Source organism: Scyliorhinus torazame, chromosome 7 (genome assembly GCF_047496885.1).
Source record: "Scyliorhinus torazame isolate Kashiwa2021f chromosome 7, sScyTor2.1, whole genome shotgun sequence".
Classification (NCBI taxonomy): domain Eukaryota; kingdom Metazoa; phylum Chordata; class Chondrichthyes; order Carcharhiniformes; family Scyliorhinidae; genus Scyliorhinus; species Scyliorhinus torazame.
The window spans coordinates 246,292,937-246,317,673 of NC_092713.1; the positions used below are offsets into that span (position 1 = coordinate 246,292,937).

Sequence of the window (24,737 nt, forward strand, 5' to 3'; positions counted from 1 at the left end):
CATACAGCAGCTCAGGTACGCACTGCATACCTGAAACATTATACACAGGTTTGCACAAGGGGAGTCTGCCTTGTTTGCTCCTCTTATTTTGCAAGGGCCCTTCTTGTTGAATCTTAGTTCCTATTTCTTTTATTTTGTCTTTATTGTTTTTAGTCCATAGATCGTTAATGGAGCCATATCTTTTAAGTCGAGCAGAGGAAATAAGGAACTCAGTGCCAAAATAGTACACTGTTATAAAGTTCTGTATTTTGGCCAGACTTTATGGCATCCAAGAGATTAGAGCGGTTTGTTTTGATTGGTTGGCTGGTGGCCAATGGATTGGCCAGAGACATTATTCAGCCCAGCAACAGACAGCAATTGGTTCCTGTCAAGTAGTGTTTTTCGGAGAGATCCCAAGAGAAGCCACTGGACCTCAAAGAAGGATGGGAATAGAGCGATACGGACCCCGGAAGTGTAGAAGATTTTAGTTTAAACGGGCAGCATGGTCGGTGCAAACTTGGAGGGACGAAGGGCTTGTTTCTGTGCTGTACTTTTCTTTGTGGAAGAAGCTCTCTCTCTCTGCTGCCTGCTGTCTGAAGGCTCGGGTTTCTAGACCCTGAAAGAAGAAGCTGTTTTGAATGCTGGCTGTCCGCTATTTATGAGATTCTGCAGTGAAAATGTATTACAAGCTGAAAGAAAAGATAACACCTATCTGAAAGCCTAGACTGAAGAAACAACTAACTGGAAGATATCCATCTGAAACAATAACTCTTATCCTTTTACATTTGTCATTACTTTAGACCCCTTTTTCCCCTTGGTTTGTGTGTGTGTGTGTGTATTGTTGCTAACTTTTGGTTGGTTCAATTGGCTGTTTTATAACCGTTGCTCTCGAGTCGCCAGGTACCTTTATGGTACCGCCACAAGGTTCAAGTTCAAGTAATGATCAATAACTCAATACACCAATTAGTAAGATTCAAATCAAAGCACATTTATTATACACAGCAATCGCTACTCATGCATAAATTCTACTTCTAAGCTATTTCTACAACTAACATTCCTATACTTAGCTTCGGACTGGCTCACCAGGTCAAGGGAACAAATGGCCTTTCGTTCGGGTTCTGAGTCTGCGAGATTCGAAGTTGGTACGGATTGGTAGCTAGGAGCGCCTATCTCGTAGCGAGCGTTGACTTAAGACTTACTGGATATCGGCGGCAGTTGAACCGGTCACTGTCAAGGGTTGGTTCACGCTGATGAGTGACCCGGTCAAGAAGGACGATTTGAAATTGGGGCTCAACTTTTATAGTCCCCAAGGGCTTCCCGCCTTTCGGGGCAGACCCTGTACCTGGTTCAAGGTGATTGGACTTTGTTCCAATCGCTTGGTTCGATTTCTCCAATACTGGAGCAGTTCCCTGATCGATGGGCGGTCTTGAGGTGTCCGTTAACCTCTTTTGTGTTGGCTCCTGCTGGCACTGGGGAGTCTGGCTTAGCTTTGTTTGTCCCAAATGTTGCAATTGTTCCCGGGGATTGCTCATTAGTATGTAGATGGCTGCTACATTATTATGCCGATGGTCGCTGGTATCGATGCTGTCTGGGCTTTTTGCAGAGTTTAATACACAGTAACTTGCACCTGCCAGTTTCTGCCTGTGTTGGCTGAATTTCCCTTCAGCCTTTGCTGTTCACCATTTTAAATCGGGACTTGGCCAACTCAGGTCGCTACACCCCCTCCTTGTGATCCTAACGCGAAGCGTGAAGGATCACATAACTGCGTTGTTTTTCATTCGCTCACCCGGCGAGCACTCTTCTATGGCCTCTACACTGACCATAACGATGCAAAACATTTTTTACTGACAATTCTGAGGGGCGCTATGTCAAACAGGGACATGCATTACAAAACAAGAAAATCGGAACCTCTAACTACCCTTAATAAACTACACTCACTCAAACATTTCATCACACTAACTTCCTAAACCATACAAACAAAATCATAGCAGTAGTATACACATTTTCCTGGCTTGGCAGTCAAGCTTAGGATTGTACAATTGCTCATGAACATTTCTTTATTTACAACAAATCGCAAACGAATGCTCTTTATTATAGATCGCGGGGGTCGGGGGTCTGGTCATATCCGAAAATAGGGGATCTTATCCTATATACCGGGGTGCGAGTGCGGTAGGCTCTCCTTCTCCATTTTCTCAGATGAATAGTCTGCACGATGCAGCAGAGTATCGCCAATACCAATAGGGATTCTATCACGTAGGACAGGGAGTACCAGGTTATAAACCTGTCACACCAAGATGGTGTGGTGTCGCTTGTGACTGGGCTCTGGGTACTGTGGGGAAGTGAAACATTAACGGCTGGGGGAGTTGAGGTCAGGGGGTTCGCATTCACGCGCCACCAAATGTCCATTATAACTATGAGCAACGCGGAGGATGTCCTCATGGTTCTTCTTCTTTCACTTCTCTGGTCCTGGAGCTTCTGTGGAATCAAGCATAGTGTCTGTTACTATCTTGGTTTAATATCTCGTATGATAGCCTGTCTGTCCTTTAGTGCCAATTACTCCCTTTATAATTGGTCACTCCCTCATTGATTTTTTCAAAAACCGAATTTCAGGACAAGACACACTTACAAATACTGAACCAGTGCGAGCCGTCTCGCAGACTGCGCGGTTTACCATCCAAATGTTTGAGGATGTAAATAGCAGAGGGCTGGCAACCTAAGGGTTACCTGAAACAAAACAAAACTTTTGAACCAATAATTTCTGAAATGAGGTGCGTAAGGGCCGCAACAGGTAAGAGTTGGATGAAGTCCCCGGATAGGACGGCGACCAATGCCGTGTGTGCCCTACCCGAACGTAGCTGACCAGAGGGGGGGTTCCCAGGCAGGGCGGGTCCCAATGCCGTTTCTCCACTGCCTGAGCAACCAACAAGAATGGGCAAGAAATGTATTCATCGTGGGGGGTTGCCGTATTGGTTCGTCCTTCGAACCAGAAGGGCAGTTACGAATGGGGGTCTGTGTTTCTGTCGACAGACGAGTTCCTCTGAACTGGCGTCTGGGACATTAACAAGTCTCTGCGGACAAGTTCTCAGAGGTTCCGGCCGAAAGGGCATGGGGCTGTGGGAAAAAAAAATTCCGGTCTAACATAAACATTTAACAGAACAAGTACAAACAACATCAAACATGCTGCAGGTTCCATCAGAAAGGACACCGTTTTCTCCCAAGCGGTTCCTTTTAAAACATCATCTGGACACCTGTTATCGGTTGTGAACAGGGTCGCAAAGGGGTTCCCGTTTTGGGAGTCAGACTCAAAGTCGTCATCTTCTCCCGGATGCCAATCTCTCGAATGTATCAGGGCGGATAGGGCTGCATGGTGTGATTTGGGATCCCTTTCGTCATTCCGGACGAGTCTGTATGAATTATCTCGGTGCCAAAAGGTGGTGTCTAGTTCTGTGGGGACGGAATCGGGGTCGTCATTGTAGGTCGGTGGTGGGGTTTGTTTAGGAAAGTGATCATGAAGGGATCACTCGAATCGTGGTCAGATTCGCTGGGTGTGGGTCCTGTTGCATGGGGATAGTAGGGAGGCATGCTGTGGCTATCGTCCGAGTCACAGTCGCTGTCTCTGCTGCTGCAGTCTGTGGGCGTTCCGGGGCAGAGTCTATAGTTCCGGGGTGGAGTTGGGGTTGAGTCCGTGGCTGGGCGTGTTGGGGGAGGGGAGGGTTACGTTGGCTGTGGGCGGGGCGTGGTCTGCTGCGTCGAGCAGGACGTGGTGTGCGTGGTTAGACTGTGTTCCATATGCCTTCATCTGGTTGATATGGAACCACGCAGTCTTTCCATTGGGGTACTTTATTTTGTAGACGGAAGGGCTTACTTTGTCCGCAATGGAGTACGGACCCGAATACTTTGGTGACAGGAATGTGCTGGGGTTGTATACGGAGAGCATGACTTGCTGTCCTACACTGAACTCAGTCGCATGCACTGTCTTGTCAAAACAGGCCTTGCTCTGTTTCTTTCTTGTGCCCAATTTCACTGCGGCTGCTAGCTGAGCCGTTTTAACATTCGCCACTAATTGTTCTACTGCTTTCTCGTGTGTGAGGGCCGTCACTTCGGGGCTGGTCAAATCTAATCCTAATAAAAATTCTGTGCCTTTCATGGGACGTCCGGTCATGAGAGAGTGTGTAGGGTGTAACCTGTGGATGTTGAAACTGTATTTCGCAAAAACATCAGCGCAAAGGGGAGGACTGAGTCCCAAGTGGTGTTGTTTTGCTGGACCATTTTCCTGAGGGTTGATTTTAGGGTCCGATTCATGCGCTCCACGATACCACTTGACTGGGGGTGGTATGCAATGTGGAATTTTTGGGTAATGCCAAATATAGTGAGGCCGTTCTTCATGACACGTCCCGTAAAATGGGAACCTTGGTCGGATTCAATGCTGCGGGGGAGTCCCCATCTCGTAAAGATGTGGTGGGTTAGGATCTTGGCTGTGGTCTTTGCCGTGTTAGTTCTGGATGGGAATGCTTCCACCCATTTTGTGTACGTGTCTATCACCACGAGTACATATTTATAACCATTCCTGCAAGGCGGCAACGGTCCTATAAAATCAATCTGGAGGTTAGTCCAGGGGCCATTAACGGGTCGGGTGTGACTGAGTTGAGCCTTCTTGGCATATCTGTCCGGATTGTTCTGGGCTCAGATAAGACAATTCTCAACGTAGTGAGTTACATCTTCTTTTAAACTCGGCCACCAGCAGAGCTGCCTGAGGTGGGCTGTAGTGGGATCGATTCCCTGATGTCCATGACTGTCATGGAATAAACAAATCAGTTGATTCCTGTCCTGTTCAGGAACCACATCAAGGGTGTCTTTTAACACCACACCGTCATGTGTGGTCAGTGCATTCTTCAATCTATCGTAGGGGGCTGGATAGCTTCCTTTCAAAATCTCCCTGAGATTGCACTAAATCCTCGATCTTAGTCTGCGAGACCTGAACTGCATTCACTGGTGCGCTTTCGGGGGGTATCCAAATATATCCATGCCTGGAACCTGCTTTAGCCAGTGCGTCGGCTTTTACATTTCCGGGGGGGGGGGGGGGGGAGGAACGATGGTGACTACGAACTTTGACTATTCCAAAAGTCCTGTTCTGTGCTCTCTCTAAAATGTGACGGAGCAATGGGGCTGAGGGGAGGGGTTTTCCATCTGCGGAAACAAATCCTCTTGCTTTCCATAAGGGTAGGAATTCCATAAGGCTGTTGCAGACATAGAGGCTGTTCGAGTATATGTCTGCTGGGCTGGGGAAGGACTCTGGGTGTTCCACTATGTATGCGATGGCCGCAAGTTCTGCTGCCTGCGCGCCTAAGTGTCCTGGAAGTTTTATTGCTATTTCTTCTAGGGCGCGTCCTCCACATAAATGCCGCATCCTGTAATGCGCTTCCCTTCTAATATTGTGGAAGATTCATCCACATATATTCTAATGGGTTCGCATGTGTCTGTGTGCTTGGGGCTCTGGGTTGAACTACCTATCCTTCTGGGGGGTGTTTTAGCAATAAAGGGGCCTGTGCTGTGGTGTGGAGAGATCATTTCACATTCAATGGGGGTTCCGGGGTACTGTAGGTTGTCGGCTAAAAAGGTGTGGGTCTTTGTCCCTTTAACAGTGATGTCCCATCCCTGCAAAAGGGTCCATCTAGCTGCTCTTATCTGACTAACTGTACCATCCTTGAGTCGTCCGTCCAGTAAAAGTTGAGTGGGGGTGTGTTCCGTGAGGATTGTGATGGGGTTCAGTCCGGTCGTGTAAGAAAAATACTGTACTGCCCAAAAATCTGCGAGCAGGTGCCTCTCACAGGCTGAAAATCCCAGCTCCACAGCATCTAAAACTCTGGAGACGTAAGCCACGGGCCTTAACTGTTCGTGCCGTTCGTTGAGGAGCATGGCTGAAAGGGTGCGGTCTGTGGTTGCTACCTCGATAGCGTAAGGGGAAAGCGGGTCTAGAACTTGAGGTGCGGGGGCTGCTATGAGTGCTTGTTTCAAAGAGTCCACAGCATCCGTATGCTGCGGAAGCCATGCTCAGGGGGCTCCTTTCTTTAGGAGGTCTGAGAGGGGTGCTGCCTTGCTGGCGAAACCGTCAATGTGGTTTCGGCAGTAGCCAACCAGTCCTAAAAACGACCGGAGGGCTGAAACATTCTGGGGAAGGGGCAATTTAGCAATCGAGTCAATCCTTTTATGCTCGATCTCGCGTTTACCGTGCGTGATAATTGTTCCCAAATATATCACCTTGTGTTCCAAAATCTGGGCCTTTTTGGGGTTAACTTTACAACTGATTGAATGTAAGAGTTCCAGGAGTTCGGACAGAAGCACGATGTGCTCTTCCTTGGTGTCTGTCTGCAGTAGTAGGTCGTCTACGTACTGGACCAGACATTCGGGGCGAGAGAATTTGGCTAGACCATTTGCCAGCTGTCGGTGGAATATGGAGGGGCAGTTGTGGAATCCATGTGGCAGGCATGCCCGCGTGTACTGTTGATTTTTAAAGGTGAAGGCAAATTTGTACTGGCACGCCTTTGCCAATGGAATGGACCAGAATCCATTACTGATATTCAAAACCGTAAAGTATCAGGAATTGAGTCTCTGCTTGAGCATGGTCTCTGGACTTTTGGCTACTGTGGGGGCTGCTGCGGGGGTGATTTTGTTCAGTTCCCGGTAATCGATGGTCAGTCGCCATGATCCATTGGGCTTTCTCACTGGCCAAATCGGGGCATTATTAGTGGAGGCTACTGATCTAAGTACGCCCTGTTCTAATAAGCTGTCGATAACTTTTGCGATTTCTCCCTCTGCCTCTTGGGGAAATCCATATTGCTTCTGGGGTACAGGGTCAGGTCCTGTGATTTGTACTGAACCAGTCATCCGGCCACAGTCGTGTTTGTTGGTCACGAATGCTGTCTTGTTTTTCTGTAAAACTGCCCTAACCTGCTTGTCCGTACAGAATGTAGGAGGAGGCACCCTTGCAGAAATGCCCACTTGGCATCATCCACCTCTCCGTCTTTGGCTGCCAACTTCCTCCTTAACTCTACGTTCTCTCTTTCTACCTCACTGACATCGATCTTGCTCATTCGATGTATGCCTTCTATCTCTTTCCGGAGCGTCCTCACGGCCTCCTCTGTGCCTCGCAATTGTGCCAAGCAGGACACGATTGCCATCAGCTTGCGAGCTTTTCCTAAGCTCTTCTTGTGAATCTCGCTCAGGTTCTCCCACCAAGTATGTCCTATACTCCCGGGACCTGTTTCCTCGTTGTTACAGAATTTGCTCCAAAGGGGCCATCCTTTCCCTTGAAGGTACTTCCTGATTTCTTCTTCCCATACGGGACATTGTCCTACTCTACTGCTGCTGGTCGCTGCGACCGCAAATTCCTGTGTTCATGAGGCGTTGCATTGCCATCTTTCGTATCTGAATGCTTCTTTTAAATTTGGAACAAGGGGGACTAAGGCGGTGCTGTAATTACGGGTACGGCTTTCGCTAATTTCCGAAATACAAACTCCCGACAGTTTTGTCGCAACAAAAAAAAACTATCAGTATTACCTTATCGCCCTGTTAGTTACGCATGCATACACACACTTCCGAATTATAAGGATTGATCAGAACTGCTTGGACACTTGTGGTTTTCTGTTCCCAGTTGGATCTCTAATTCAAATTTTTGGGTTCTCCCGGAGTGGTTAAGCCACTTCTAGATCGGGTCCCGTCAGGATGTCGCCAGTAATATGTTGTTAACTTTTGGTTGGTTCAATTGTCTCTGTTTTATAACCTTTGCTCTTGAGTCACCAGGTATCTTTATGATACCGCCACGAGGTTCAAGTTCAAGTAATGATCAATAACTCAATACACCGATTAGTAAGATTCAAATTAAAGCACATTTATTATACACAGTAAATCGCTACTCATGCATAAACTCTACTTCTAAGCTACTTCTACAACTAACAGGCCTATCCTTAGCTTCGGACTGGCCCACCAGGTCAGGGGAACAAATGGTCTTTCGTTCGGGTTCGGAGTCTGCGGGATTTGAAGTTGGTACGGATTGGTAGCTAGGAGCGCCTATCTCGTAGCAAGCGTTGACTTAAGACTTACTGGATATCGGTGGCAGTTGAACCAGTCACTGTCAAGGGTTGGTTCACGCTGATGAGTGACCCGGTCAAGAAGGACGATTTGAACTTGGGGCTTAACTTTTATAGTCCCCAGGGGCTTCCCGCCTTTCGGGGTGGACCCTGTACCTGGTTCTAGGTGATTGGACTTTGTTCCAATCGCTTGGTTCGATTTCTCCAATACTGGAGCAGTTCCCTGATCGATGGGCGGTCTTGAGGTGTCCGTTAACCTCTTTTGTGTTGGCTCCTGCTGGCGCCGGGGAGTCTGGCTTAGCTTTGTTTGTCCCAAATGTTGCAATTGTTCCCGGGGATTGCTCATTAGTATGTAGATGGCTGCTACATTATTATGCCGATGGTCGCTGGTATCGATGCTGTCTGGGCTTTTTGCAGAGTTTAATACACAGTAACTTGCACCTGCCAGTTTCTGCCTGTGTTAGCTGAATTTCCCTTCAGCCTTTTCTGTTCTCCATTTTAAATCGGGGCTTGGCCAACTCAGGTGGCTACAGTATAAACGGTGGAGCATGTTAAGGGCGGAGGGGGGTTAGAGATTAGATAGGTTTTTTTCCTTTATATTTTTTTTAAATTTAGAGTATCTAATTCATTTTTTTCCAATTAAGGGCCAATTTAGCATAACCAATCCACCTACCCTGCACATCTTTGGGTTGTGGGGGCGAAACCCATGCAAACACTCAGAGAATGTGAAAACCTCACACAGTGACCCAGAGCTGGGATTGAACCTGGGACCTCGGTGCTGTGAGGTAGCAATGCTAACCACTGCGCCACCATGCTGCCCAGAGATTAGATAGTTAACTATTTGTATTTGTGCCCAATTATAATTACTGCTAATAATTAAAAAAACATTTATATTTACAAACCTGGTGACTGTAGTTATCAGGCAGCCGGACACCTCACATGCAGGTTGAGCATCCCTTATTTGAAACGCTTGGTGCCGACAGTGTCTTGGATTTCGGAGTTTTGGGGGGATTTTGGAATACCTGTATAATCCGTTAGCTCATCCAGCGAGTCTTCCAAATTTTAATCACCTTCAAGACAGTTTTTGATTCTTTTGTTTAGCTTTAAGAAATATCTTGGCTAGAAACACACACACAAAAAGGATTTGATTGAAAAGCCTGCCTTGCTTGATGTGCGTGTATTTTTTTGTTTCTCATCTTGTTTGAAGTTGAGCGACTCTGGGTTTCATTAGATCGATATTTCTATTGCAGACTGGTAGCTGTGTGATCCCCTGCTGACTGGAGAGGCGCTTTGCAAAGCCTATTGAAAAAGAGAGAGAGAGAACTCGGCCCTGCATCCAGCCATGAGCACGGCTCTGATGGTGTCTTGCCTTCCATACGCTCGCAGCTTCCGGCAGCACATCTCCTGAGTCCCCCTTCACCACGTGGACCAGGTCTTTGCACTCACTTCTCTGTAACCAGGATGGAGCCCATCTCTTACCCACCTTCATGGAGAGGAAGGCGTGGACACGTTGGATTTCTGGTTCACCTGTAACGAGTTAGATTCGTCTGTAACGCATTCAGGCAGATGGACCTCTGATATCCCAAGGCACTGAGAGTGGCCAAAGTGATCCACAGGCACTATGCGGAGAACAGCGCCGTTTCCAGGCAGCTAAAATCCACCACCAAATCTTACATCAAAGACAGCATCACGAAACAGCAGATTGATTCAGCAATTTGTGATCAAGCCAAGAAAAAGTGTGGATTACAGAGCTTTTCGAATTTTGGATAAGGGGTGCTCAACCTGTATTTTAAAATGAAAGCTAATTTCAACATACTACAAGTGGTATACTGGCTGAAACAGAAGAGAAAAATAATAAACAAGAGAATAAAGCATCAGTGCTGAGGGACAGGTTGAGTCCAAATAAGAGTTCTATACACTAATGCATGTGCAAGGAATAAACTATCTAGGTGAGTTGTAGGGGCATATTCAAATTGAAGACGATGCAATAGAAAATTGGAGACATGGTTACAGGATTGTCGGGACTAGAAAAATATACCTGGTAAAGTTTACAGAAGGGACAGGGAAGATGGCAGAGCGGGTGGAGCAGCCTTTCTGATTAGAAATACTATCAGCTCAATGGTGAGGGGAGATATACGAGGGGAACGCATCCAGTGGAGACCATATGGGTGGAACTGAGGGACAGAAAAGATCTAAAACTGTCATGCGTGTGGTGTACAGACCCCTGGTAGCAGTTCTGAGGTGTTAAGATTGTATAAATGCAGAAATTAGGAAAGTGTGTAATAAAGGTAAAGTAGTATTAATGGGGTGTTTTAACTTGCACAGAGATTGGAAGAGGCAGACACCTGTCAGAAAGGTGAATTTATGGAATGCGTCCGTGATAGTTTCTTGCAGCAATATGTTCTAAATGCAACAAGAGGACAGGCAATATTTGATTTAGTTTTGAGTAATGAGCAAAATTTAATTAATAGCCTAACTGTGCGACAACATTTATCAAATAGTGATGACCACATGATCGAATTCAATGTTGTGTTTGAAAGTGAAATGAACGAATCAGCTCCTGAGACTTTATACTTGGGTGAAGCTGACTTTAATGGGATGAGACAGAGACTGTCCACAGTAAACTGGGAAGATCTGTTAGTGGGTCTAACGACTGAAGAACAGTGGAGAGAACATTTAAAGAAATATTTTTAAAAATATAGTGTATATACCGAGAGAAAAAAGCTCCATTGCACCTAATAAAAAAAGCCGCGGACAACCAAAATGGTTAAGGACAGCATAAAACTAATAATAATAATAATTTTTATTGTCACAAAGTCGGCTTACATTAACACTGCAATGAAGGTACTGTAAAACGCCCCTAGTCACCACATTCCGGCACTTGTTCGGGTACACGGAGGGAGAATTCAGAATGTCCAAATTACCTAACAGCACATGTTTCGGGACTTGTGGGAGGAAACCGGAACACCCGGAAAAAAATCCACGCAGACACAGGGAGAATGTGCAGAATCCGCACAGACAGTGACCACTGTGTTACCGTGCCACCCTCTAGAAGGGCTTACAAATGTGCAAAACACAGCACAGATCTAGACGAATGGGATAGATACAACGACCAAAGGGTCACAAAGCAGCTTATAAGAGCTACTAAAAGGGATTATGAAAGGAAACTTGAAAGGAACATCCAAAATAATAAGAAGACATTTTGTAGTTATATAAAGGGAAAGTGTGTGGTCTGAGGCAATGTAGGCCCACTAGAATGATAGAAAACAGTAAGAAGTCTTACAACACCAGGTTAAAGTCCAACAGGCTTGTTTCAAATCACTAGCTTTCGGAGCACTACTCCTGCCTCAGGTGAATGAAGAGGTATGTTCCAGAAACACATATATAATATATAGACAGACAAAGTCAAAGATGCAAGACAATGCTTTGAATGCGAGCATTTGCAGGTAATTAAGCCAGCTCTCCCCTTATGCCTATGCAATTTTCTTCCTTTAAGTTTGATTTTTGTTTGGGATTGGATTGTATCCCTTTCAAACTTAATATGGAATTCAATTGTATTATTGTCACTATTTCCCAAATGTTTTTTTGCTGTGAGATAACTAAAATAGCTCCCGAGTTGATCTAATAATATATTGCTCTAGGAAACTGTCACAAAAGCACTTTCAAAGCCCATCTTCCAGACTACTTTGCCAATTTGATTGAGCTGTATGAAGATTAAAGTAGTCTTGAGCTATTTAGAGTCCCAAATCGCCATCCCATTTCTTCCTTGTCGCGTCCAATACGGTGTCAGCCCTCTCTACCAGTCGTTCGTACATGTTGCTAGTTACCTCTACCTAGAATGTTTGTGTCCAGTGATTCCTCTAGTAGTCTGTCATGCTGGTCGCTGGTCGTGGGTATGTCCTCTGAATAATGTGTATAATTGATGCCCCAACACAGATCCCTGTCGTACACCACTAGTCACATCCTGCCAATTAAAGTACTTATCCATTATCCACACTTATCCATCATCTGCCACTCAACGAATTTCCTGCCGTCAATAATTTGCCCTCAACTTCATGGGCTTCCCCAGGTGGGACTTTATCAAATGCCTTCTGAAAATTGATATAAATAACATCCACAAACATTCCAGTGTCCACTACCTTAGTCAATTCAATGAGGTTTGTCAGGCATGACCTTCCCTTCACTAATCCATGCTTCCTCTCCCATTTCGATCAACATTTTGGAGGTATTCAGTTACCCTATCCCGGATTATAGACTCCAGCAATTTGGCCACCATAAATGTTGGCTAACCGGTCTGTAATTCCCTGGTTTCATCCTTCTTAAAAAAAGTGGAGTGACATGTACAATTTTCCAATCCAGAGGGACTACTCCTGAATCGAAGAAGCTTTGAAAGATTGTAGTTCGGGCATCGACAGTTTGCTCCCCTAGCACTGTAGCACACATGGCTAGCACTGTGGCTTCACAGTGCCAGGGTCCCAGGTGCGATTCCCTGCTGGGTCACTGTCTGTGCGGAGTCTGCACGTTCTCCCCGTGTCTGCATGGGTTTCCTATGGGTGCTCCGGTTTCCTCCCACAGTCCAAAGACGTGCAGGTTAGGTGGATTGGCCATGCTAAATTGCCTTTAAAGTCCAAAAAGGTTCGGTGGGATTATTGGGTTACGGGGATAGAGTGGAAGTGAGGGCCTAGGTGGGTTGGTGTAGACTCGATGGGTTGAATGGCCTCCTTCTGCACTGTATGTTCTATGTATCTATTTCATTTAACACCCGTGAGATCCTGGGGATTTGTCACTCTTTAGTTTCATTAATTTCCTAGTTACAGATGCTGTTCTCGCGTTAATTGTATTAGATCCCTGTTCTCTATTGAATAATATTTTTTTCGGGACTTCCGGCAAGTTATACTCCTTTTCTTTTAAATTTAGAGTATCCAATTATTTTTTTTCCAATTAAGGGCAATTTATCGTGACCAAGCCACCTACCCAGCAAATCTTTGGGTTGTGGGGGTGAGACCCACGCAGACACGGGGATTATGTATAAACTCCACACAGGCAGTGACCCACGGCCGGGATCGAACCTGGGACCTTGGCGCTATGAAGCAGCAGTGCTAACCACTGCGCCACCTGTTATGGTCCTTTTCTTTTTTTTTTAATAAACAATTTTAATGAGGTATTTTTGGCATTATAAAAGGCAACAGTATAAAAACAATGTACAAAGAATAATAAACATAGTGCAATCACCGACTCCCAACCCGCCAAATTGACCCCCTATTCTACGCTACACCCCCCCCCCCCCCCCCCCCCCCCCGCTGACGATTAATTCTTTGCGAAGAAGTCGATGAATGGTTGCCACCTCTGGGCGAACCCTAGCGGTGAGCCTCTCGAGGCGAATTTAATCTTCTCTAGTCCAAGAAAGCTCGCCATGTCAGTTAGTCAGGTCTCCGACTGCGGGGGCTTTGAGTCCCTCCAAGCTAGCAGCATCCGTCTCCGGGCTACCAGGGAAGCAAAGGCCAGAACATCTGCCTCTTTCTCCTCCTGGATTCCCGGGTCTTCCGACACCCCTAAAATCGCCACCCCAGGACTCATTGCCACCCTTGTTTTCAATACTCTGGACATGACGTCCACAAACCCCTGCCAATATCCCCCAAGTCTTGGACACGCCCAGAACATGTGGACATGGTTCGCTGGTCCTCCCGCACATTTTACACACCTGTCCTCCACCCCAAATAATCTACTCATCCAGGCCACTGTCATGTGGGCCCGGTGGACCACCTTGAATTGGATCAAGCTGAGCCTGGTGCATGTCGCGATCGCGTTGATTCTGTTCAACGCGTCCGCCCATAAGCCATCCTCCATCTCACCACCAAGCTCCTCCTCCCACTTACGCTTCAGCTCCTCGGTCTACATCACCTCCGCCCCCATGAGTTCTTCGTAGATGTCCGAGGTGCTCCCCTAGACACTACCCTATCCTGGATCCCCCTTAGTGGCAGGAGTGGGAAGGACGATACCTGCCTGTGCAGAAAGTCCCGTACCTGTAAATATCTAAATTTGTTCCCCCTTGCCAACCCAAACTTCTCTTCCAGCACCCTCAAGCTAGGGAAGCTCCCCTCTAAAAACCAGTCCCCCATCTTCTCAATTCCCGACTTCGCCATACTCGGAACCCCCCATCCAAGCTCCCCGGGGCAAACCGGTGATTGTCACATATTGGGGACCAGACCGATGCTCCCACTGCTCCAATGTACCTCCTCCACTGACCCCAGATTCTCAGGGCCGCCACCACTACGGGGCTGGTGGAATACCTTGCCGGCGGAAACGGCAGAGGTGCCGTTATCAATGCCCCCAGACTGGTGCCCCTACACGAAGCTGCCTCCATCCGCTCCCAAACAGACCCTGCCCCCACCTCCCACTTCCTTATCGTGGCTATGTTAGCCGCCCAGTAATAATTACTAAAATACGGCAGCGCAAGCCCCCCCCTCGCCCCCGATTCCGCTCGAGCATCACCTTCTTCACTCGCGGGGACTTACCCGCCCATACAAAGCCCAGGATGATTTTATTAACCCTCAAATTGGGAGACACTGAAATACGAGCAGAAATCTCGGTAGGACCGTCATTTTGACCGTCTGCACTCTCCCAGCTAGCGGCAGCGGGAGCACATCCCATCCCCGAAACTCACCCCTCATCTGTTCAATCAACCGGGACAAGTTCAACTTGTGTAACCGGCCCCAGTCACTCGCCAGTTGTATCCCTAAGTACCTGAAACTGTCCGCTACTAACCGAAACGACAGCTCCCTCAGTCGACGCTCCTCACCCCTCGCCTGGACCAGAAACATCTCACTCTTTGTCATATTCAGCTTATACCCCCAAAACCGGCCAAATTCCCCCAAAATCGCCATAATTTCGCACATCCCTGCCCCTGGATCTGATACGTATAAAAGCAGGTCGGCCGCGTACAGCGAGACTCTATGTTCAACCCCCCCCTGAACCAGCCCCTTGAAGCTCTCGAAGCAATTGCCAGCAGCTCTATAGCTAACGTAAACAACATTGGGGAGAGGGGGCACCCCTGTCTTTTCCCCCGGTACAGTCTAAAATAGTCCGACGTCGTCCTAACACTAGCCTCCGGGGCCTGGTACAACAGCCTGACCCAGTCAATAAAGCCCCTACCGAACCCAAATTGTCCCAGCACCTCCCATAGATAGCCTTTTCCGCATCCATTGCCACCACTACCTCAACCTCCCTACTCTTCGGGGGCATCATGATCACATTGAGCAGCCTTCTTCTATTGGCCACCAACTGCCTACCCTTGACAAACCCGGTTTGATCCTCCATAATCACATCTGGCATACAACCTTCAATCCTGGAGGCCAAAGTTTTGACCAGCAACTTGGCATCCACATTAAGCAGAGAAATCGGCCTATATGACCCGCATAGCTCTGGGTTCTTGTCCCGCTTCAATATCAACGAAATAGTGGCCTGTGACATCGTCGGGGGCAGCACCCCTCTGTCCCTTGCCTCATTGAAAACCTTAACCACCAACGGCCCTAAAATCACCGAGAACTTTTTATAGAGCTCCACCGGGTATCCATCCGGCCCCAGGGCTTTACCAGACTGCATTGCCTTCATGCCCTCAACTATTTCTTCAGCCCTAATCAGGGCCCCCAGCCCATCTACCAGCTCCCTACCCACCCTTGGGAAGGTCAGTCCGTCCAAAAAGCGCCTCATCACCTCCGGCCCCGTGGGGGGTCGGAGCGGTAGAGCCTCCTGTAAAAGTCCCTGAACGCCCTGTTTAGCCCTGCCGACTCCCCTACCAAGTTCCCATCCCCATCAACCACCCTCTCTATTTCTCTGGCCGCCTGCCTCTTCCTATGCTGCTGAGCAAGCATTCTGCTGGCCTTCTCCCCATATTCATAAAACGCCCCCCTTGCCTTTCTAAGCTGCTCCACTGCCTTACCTGTGGATAACACCCCGAACTCAGCCTGCAGCTTCCAACGCTCCCTTAAGAGTTTCACCCCCGGGGTCACTGCATACCTCCTGTCTATCTGGAAGATCTCCTTAACCAGTCGGTCCGTTTCTGCCCTCTGCGTCCTGTCCAGATGAGCCCGGATCGAAATCAGCTCCTCTCTCACCACTGCCTTCAGCGCTTCCCAGACCACTGCTGCTGAGACTTCCCTAGTGTCATTAACCTGCAGGTAATTCTGCATGCACTTCCTCAGCCTCTCGCACACCGCCTCGTCCGCCAACAACCCCACTTCCAACCTCCATTGCGGGCACTGGAAGCTCTCCTCACTAACCTGCAGTTCCACCAAGTGTGGGGCATGATCCGAAATAGTGATGGCCGAATACCCCATGTCCACCACCCCTGCCAGTAAATCCCTGCTCAAAATGAAAAAGTCTATCCGGGAATAAACCACGTGAACATGCGAATAGAAAGAAAACCCCTTCCCCGTCGGCTGCCTAAACCTCCATGGGTCGACCCCCCCTCCCATCTGCTCCATGAAGCCTATTAGTTCCTTTGCCGGCACCCTCCCCGTTTTCGAACACGACCAGTCCAGGCCAGGATCGATGACTGTATTAAAATCCCCTCCCATAACCAGCTTGTGCGAGTCCAGGTCAGGTATCTTCCCCAGCAGCCCCTTTATAAATTCCACGTCATCCCAATTTGGCGCGCACACATTAACCAAGACCACCTTCCTACCCTCCAGCTTACCGCTAACCATGACATAACGGCCCCCCCGTCCGAGACTATACTGCCCACATGAAATTGCACCCTCTTGTTGACCAAAATCGCAACGCCTCTAGACTTGGTGTCCAGCCCCGAATGAAAGACCTGACTGACCCAACCCTTCCTTAGCCTGACTTGATCCGCCACTTTCAGGTGCGTCTCCTGCAACATTATCAGGTCCGCCTTCAGAGCCCTCAGATGCGCGAACACACGTGCCCTCTTGACCGGCCCATTCAACCCTCTAACATTCCAGGTGATGAGCCTAGTTGGGGGGCACCGTGCCCCCCCCCCCCCCCCCCCCCCCGATCAGCCATCAGCCCATGCGCCGCGCCTCCCTCGGCCCGGCTCATGGCAGCCCCCACCACCGACCTCCTCTCTATCCCGAAACCCAAGTCCCTCCCTCGTCAGTAGTGTAACTCCCCCCCCTGCAACAACACTTTGCAACCTAACCCCTGCCATAGAGTAATCATATGCACACCCCCCACTTGCTTCCGTAGACTGGCTCACCCAGCTAGCCTGGTGAGCCTCACCTCCAGCGCCAAGAGGTCTCCCACCTATTGTTCCCTCACTCCCCTCCACGCAGCGAAACCACTTCCCTCATCGAACCTGCCCCAAACAAACTCCCAATTAACATAAGAGACAACCCAAAATTAAAACACACAGAAAACCCCCCCAATAGTGTGAATCAAAGTAATACAAAGTAAAAAGCCCCACCAACCAACCCCACCAAAGCACCTAAAACCCGCAGAAACCGAATAACTTTTACTTCCCCTTCTTCAACCAAACTCAAATAAAGAAGAAAAACAAAAATAAAAACATGTAAACATCACTCAAAAAGTTGCAACTTAAAACAAAAAGTTCTTAGTTCAGCACCAGCCCTTTCCTCTTAGCAAAGTCCATTGCGTCTTCGGGCAACTCAAAATAACGGTGCTGGTCCTCGTGCGTAACCCAAAGACGCGCCGTGTATAACAGTCCAAATTTCACCCGCTTCTTGAACAGGACCGCCTTAACTTGGTTAAAGCCTGCTCTCCGTCTGGTCACCTCCACGCTCAGATCCTGGTAGACACACAAAATACTGTTCTCCCATTTGCAGCTCGGCATACGCTTGGCCCACTGGAGAACACACTCCTTGTCCAAAAACCTGTGGAACCGGACCACCATCACCCTTGGGGTGGGGGGGGGGCGGCCGCGGCTTCCTCACCAACGCTCTGTACGCCCTGTCCACCTCCAACGGTTGGGGAAAGCCCCCTCCCCCAGAAGCTTCTGAAACATACTCGCCACAAACGCTCCATCATCAGACCCCTCAGCCCCCTCCAGGAGACCGACAATTCTTAAGTTCTGCCAGCGAGCTCTATTCTCCAGGTCTTCTACCTTCTCCAACAGCCTTTTTTGCTGATCCTTCAGCATCTCCAGCTCAACCACCGTTTGGTGCTCCTCCTGTTCTGCCAGCGCTTTCTCTAGCTTCTGAATCTTCCGATCCTGGGTATCCAGCCTGCGCTCCAGCCGATCGATCGATTCCTTTATCGGATCAAGACAGTCCCTTTTCTGCTTAGCAAAGCCCTCTTGAATGACCTGCATCAATTCCTCCATTGATGGTTGAGCCATCACAGCAGGGGTCCGAACATCAGACATTTTGCCTTCTGCCACAGCCTCCACACAGCCCTTGCTTGTCTTCTTATTTCTCCCTTTTCGATCCCTTGGGGTTCTTCGTTCCATACACTAATGTGAGGAACCAGTGCCAAATTGACTTTGCCTTCAAAGCCAGCGCTCAGAAACGCAAAAATGTCGGGGGGAAAGGTCCAAAGGTCCGGCCAGAGCGGGAGCCACCAAATGCGTGACCTGCTCCCTCATAGCCGCTACTGGAAGTCGTTATGCTCCTTTTCAACTGTAAATACTGAGGCAAAATAATTGTTCAACATGTCTGCTATTTCCCCATTATTAATGACAATATCTCAATTTTCAGCTTTCTTTCAGGAAATTAGAAACGCATGTGATAAAGGAATATCTGTAATTAAGGATGATTTTAATCTGCATATAGATTGGACAAATCAAAATAGTCGTAATACCTTAGAGGAGGAATTCCTGGAATGTATACGGGATGGTTTTCTGGACAATACGTCGAGGAGCCAACTGGAGAACAGGCCATCCTAGACTGGGTACTGTGTAATGTGAACGTAATAATTTGCAATCTAGTTGTGCGAGACTCCTTGGGGATGAGCGACCATAATGTGCTGGAATTTTTCATCAAGATGGAGAGTGAAGTAGTTGATTCTGAGACTAGAGTCCTGAATCTTAATAAGGGAAATTACGATGATATGAGCTGCGAGTTGTTTAGGAACTGTAACAGTTGTTCATTCCTGTCTGTGACAAAAGTAAAATGGGAAAAGTGGCCAAACCATGGCTTACAAGGAAAATTAGAGATAGTATTCAATCCAAGGAAGAGGCATACAATTTGGCCAAGAAAATCAATAGGTCTGAGGACTGGGAGCAGCTTTAAAATTCAGCAAAGGAGGATCAAGGGATTGAAGCCTACTTGTGACAATTATTATTAAGAAGGGGAAAATAGAGTACGAGAGTAAGTTTGCAAGGAACATAAAAACTGACTGTAAGAGTTTCTATAGGTATGCGAAGAGAAAACGATTGGTGAAGATAAATGTAGGTGCCTTACCGTCAGAAACGGGAATTTACAATGGGGTACAATGAAATAGCTGAGCAAATAAATACATACTTTGGATCTGTCTTCACAAATGAGGACAGAATAAAACACCAGAAATGTTGGGGAACACAGGGTCTAATGAGAGCGAGGGACTGAATTTGCAGGTGATTAATTTACAGATCTAATAAACTGAAAGGTATGTGGTAAATAAACAGTGGGAAACATTTAAAGAAATAATTCATAATACTCAAATACATTCCATTGAAAATAAAAAACTCAGCAAGCTTCATCAATGTAGAATACATTAATTCTGCATCATATTAAATACCTCTTACTAATCTTCTGTTGTTTTACGCATTAACAGACTTGTCCAAACCAACTGTAGATAGAATGTGTCTCATTCCATTAAAGTTTGTCTTGCCGAAATTTAGCACAGTAGCTGTGCTGTGTTTCTCCCTTTTAAAACTCTGCATGAACTTGGTCAGACTCCTATTAAATTAATGCTCACGGACCGTTAGGTTTTTTAAAAATGAATTTAGAGTACCCAATTATTTTTTCCAATTAAGGAGCAATTTACCGTGGCCAATCCACCTACCCTGCACATCTTTTGGGTTGTGGGGGTGAAACCCACGCAGACACGGGGAGAATGTGCAAACTCCACATGGACAGTGACCCAGGGCCGGGATTCGAACCCGGGTCCTCAGCGCCGTAGGCAGCAATGCTAACCACTGTGCCACCGTGCTGCCCCACGGACCGTTACATTAACTAAATTCAGCTACTTCTTCATTACTACAGCTAAGATGACTTGCTCCCTTGTTGGTTCTAGGACAGGGGTTCCCAATGGGATGATCATTTGGGATTGAAAGGTCCGAGGAAGCATTGACAATTGTTGAGTGATGACACTGCCGATCAGTCCCAAGATAAGTGCCACGGCTCCATTGCACACATGCATGATTCTTAGCACCAAGCCCAGAGTGTCTTCAAACTGTTGTGGACGAACACAGTGGCTCTGGTATAGGACCACCCCCATGAATCTCCCCCACCCAACTCCACTGCTCAACCACTAAATAACTCCCCCCTCCCCACACTAGCTGCACTATCCTGACACCCACCCCACCCCACCCCCCTTCCCCATCTCCACCCCCTACTCAACAACTGACCCCCTGCCTGTCTCCCCCTGCCCAACAATTACCATCCCCACCATGCCTAGCACAACAACTCAAATTCAGAGACGTTCGCATAGGGTCCTAGGGAAATTGCCCATCAGAATTTCAAACTTCCGATGGGGAGTTCCCATGGAGGTCAGCTCTTTTGACTTTGCAGGCTCCCAACGCACATCTTGGATCGCAGGTTCGGTCTCCAACATCCTGGAGACTGGAAGATCTGGGCTACAGTGTCCTGCACAATTCAGCATAGAAATGTGAAGACAGTGCTACCATGCACCTAACCTTAGCATGGTTGCACAATGCTTAGATAATAGTGAAGGTGCCAAATTTCCACATGCCAGCATGATTCTCTGCATTGGCGCAGATAGATGAGCACAGGGCCTGGTTTCCCTCACCTACACCGCAGCCCTATCCCTGTAGCACCTGTAATTTGTTGTTCAAATACTCAGCTATCTGACTTGATCTACAATAGTGGGGTTGCTTTGCACCAAATACTTTGACGTTGGAGGTATCCCAAATCTAGGACTACATTGCAAGAGTTTTATCACTTCTACTTAGTACCCTTTTTTTCTTAGAATTAGAATTCATAGAATTCCTACAGGGCAGGAGGTGGCCATTTGACCCATCACTTTTGCACCAACCCTCTGAAAGAGCACCCTACATAATCCCACTTCCTCACCGTAGCCCTGTAACCCACCTCACCTGCAAATCTTTGGGCACGAAGGGGCAATTTAGTATGACCTATCCACCTTAACTGCAGATCTTTAGACTGTGGGAGGAAATTGGAGCACCCAGAGGAAACCCACACAGACAAGGAGAGAAAGTGTACACTCCACAAAGTAGCCCAGGTCCCTGGCATAATAATCTTTATTAGTGTCACATTTGGCTTACATTAACACTGCAATGAAGTTCCTGTGAAAATCCCCTAGTCCCACACTCCAGCGCCTGTTCAGTTACACAGCTGAAGAATTCAGAATGTCCAATTCACCAAACAAGCACGTCTTTCAGGACCTATGGGAGGAAACCTGAGCACTCAGAAGAAACCCACACAGACACGGGTAGCACATGCAGACTCCACACAAACAGTGCCCCAAGCAGGAACCAAACCAGTATTCCTAGTGCTGTGACCCACTATGCTACCGTGCCACCTTTTCACAGGATGAGTGTAACTAGCAAGGCAAGCATGTTGCTCATCCCAAAAAACCCTTGAGAAGGTGGTGTCAATCCATCTGGTGTAGATATATGCACAGTGCTGTGAAAGAGTTCCAGGAACCTAATCTGGAGACATTGAAGGATATAGCTCATTAGGATGGTGGGTGGTTTGGAGGGAAAGTCTCAGGTGGCAGTGTTCCCATGCATCTTGTGCCCTTGCCCTTCTGGAGCTCACAGGTTTAGAAGGTGCTGTTGATAGAGCCTTGATGTGTTGCTGCAGTGAATCTTGTATATAATAGACTGCTGTCACTATGTCAGCAGTGGAGAGGATGAATGTTTAAGGTGGTAGAGAAGTGTGGATCAACAGACTACTTTACACTTGATTATGTTGAACGTCTTGGGTGTTGTTGGAACCATACTATTCCAGGTAAAGGGAGAACATTCCAGCAAACTCCTGACTTGTGCCTTATAAATGGTGGTCAGGCTTTGGGGAATCAAAAGTGACTTACTCACCACAGAATTCCAAGTCTCTGATCTGCTTTTGGAGCCACTGTATTTGTATGACTGGTCCAGTTCATTTCCTAGTCAATGGTAAGCTCCAGCATGATGACAAGGGATTCAGCGATGGTAATGGCATTGAATGTCATGGGGAGATGGTTTGATTCCTGTTGGAGATGGCCTTGCCTGGCACTTGCATGGTACAAATGATACTCACCACTTATCATCCCGAATCTGAATGTTGTCCTGGTATCCTGCACATGTGAGGGTTTCAGAAAAAATATTTGCCCCCTCCCCCGGGACTGTTTCTTCCCTCCAACAGCACGCACCCCCATGTTTCTCACTGCTATCACCTATCTATCAATGTGTGTACGTTTCCAGCTGTTACAAATGCTGCACTAACAGGAGTCGCTCTTCTGCACTCTTGCATGCAGTGAATTCTATCTCTCAGCAAGGCCTGAGTGGAGACCAGGACACCTACTGTCCTGTCCAGCCCGGGGGACGCTGTTACCTGCCGCTTGCTGAGTCGGGTACCTCTGCTGCGCCCAGTACAGGTACTGCAGGGCCTCCTCCCGGTCACCACATTTTAAGCACCTCTGTGCGGCTTCGATGCAGCGCCCCGCCTCCTTCAGCCCTGCCTCCATTGCCTCAGGCTGCCTGCTGTTTACCCGGTGTGGCTGATCAGAGCCGCCGCCGCCGCTGCTGCTGCTGCTGCCGCCGCCGCGCCCAACCAGCGGGGCGATAAAACGCATGCGCGTCACCTCTGGCGGCGGCCATCTTTGTTGGGGGCGTGAATTGACCTTTCATCGCAACGCGCGGGGGGCAGCATGGCGACAGGCTGAAGGTCAGTGGCTGAAATAGACGATCTTTACGATCGACAGAACGTTTGGTCCGCAAAAGCCAGGTGATTGTGACAGGTTGTTGTTTTGTTTCCCACCAATGTAAACCTGAAAGTCGGACGAGCAGTTTGATTGATGTGATCAATGGAAGTAGAGCTAAATGCAGCCAGTACATATGTAAATATGAATATATGGATGCTCTCCTCTTAGGGCAACCCTCTCATGCCAGGCACAGTCTGGTGATTCTTTGCTGTCCTGCCTCCAATGCAAGTATGTCCTTTCTTAAATGTGGAGGCCACCTCTCCAATTTTTTGCAATAAAATCCCAACATGTCATTTGCCTTTTTAATTGTTTGCTACACCTACATGCTAACTTGCTCTTGTACAAGTTTTCACCAAGCCACTCTGAATATGAGCATTTGCAAGTTTCACACCTTTAAAAATATTTTCTATTCTTACTACTGGAGTGAATAACCACAGACTTCCCCACATTATTCTCCATCTGTCACCTTGCTGCCCACTCACTTCACGTGTCAATGGGCGGGATTCTCCAGTCTCCCAGCCGCATGTTGCTCAGCGGCACGCTGTTCGCTGGCAGCAGGATTCTCTCTTCCCGCCCCGCCGCTTGTCAATGGTATTTCCCATTGAAGCCACCCAAGACGCCAGGATACCTGTGGGTAAGGGTGCGCTGCTAGCAGGAAAAGAGAATCCCAACGGCCGGAGAATACTAACCGATATCTCTCTATTGTGTTTTTTTCTTTCAGCTTGCATTCCCACCTAGCTTTATATAATCAGAAAGCCTATATACCTTATTTCATATATGGGCGGCATGGTAGCACAGTGGTTTGCACGGTTGCTTCACAGCGCCAGGATCCCAGGTTTGATTCCCGGCTTGGGTCACTGTCTGTGCGGAGTCTGCACATTTTCCCCGTGTCTGCGTGGGTTTCCTCCAGGTGCTCCAGTTTCCTCCCGCAAGATGTGCTGTTAGGTAATTTGGACATTCTGAATTCTCCCTCAGTGTACCCGAACAGACAGCAGCATGTGGTGACTAGGGGATTTTCACAGTAACTTCATTGCAGTGTTAATGTAAGCCTACTTGTGATAATAAGAAAGATTATTATATTCATAATATATTCCCGCCTTCTCAATCTCACCCCCGAGCCTGAGATGTGGTGATCCTCAGGTTAAATCACCACCAGCCAGCTCTTCCCCACAAAGGGGAAAGCAGCGTATAGCCATGTGGGACTATGGCGACTTTACCTTAACCTTTATACCTTACTCTCTTCATGTAAGTCATTAATATAACTTGTAAGTAGCTGTAGCCCCAACAAAGATCCTTGTACTCCACTGGTCACAGGCCACCGACTTGAACATGCCCCATTTATGTCTACCCTCTGCTTCCTGACCATTAACCAATCCTCCATCCATGCTAATATATTGCTTACAATTCAGTGAGCCCTAATTTTTTGTGTTCACCTTTTGTGTAGTACCTTATCATGGCTCATCGGCCATGCAAGAATCCATGACCAGTAACACAGAGATTCCTTGGTGGACAATCATACTCATTAGTGAGTGATCACCAAAGAAGAAATTATCTTACCACAGAATTGTTATGGTGGAGAAGGAGACCAGTTGGCCTATTGTGTCTGCA

General features: G+C 47.7%; 1 protein-coding gene across 2 annotated transcripts in view; it reads right to left on the minus strand.

The window, feature by feature from the left end:
- Window positions 1-22,969, minus strand: part of dnajc18 (DnaJ (Hsp40) homolog, subfamily C, member 18) — a 70,457-nt gene extending 47,488 nt beyond the window's left edge. Inside the window, exon 1 of one of the 2 annotated variants that reach the window (XM_072512220.1) lies at window positions 22,760-22,969. In XM_072512220.1, the coding sequence (XP_072368321.1) occupies window positions 22,760-22,892 (133 nt within the window). In that variant the 5' untranslated portion in view covers window positions 22,893-22,969. Of the gene's footprint in view, window positions 1-22,465; window positions 22,676-22,759 lie in introns of those variants that run through there. The other variant, XM_072512221.1, reaches the window with a different exon arrangement.
- Between the last annotated feature and the right edge of the window lie 1,768 nt (window positions 22,970-24,737).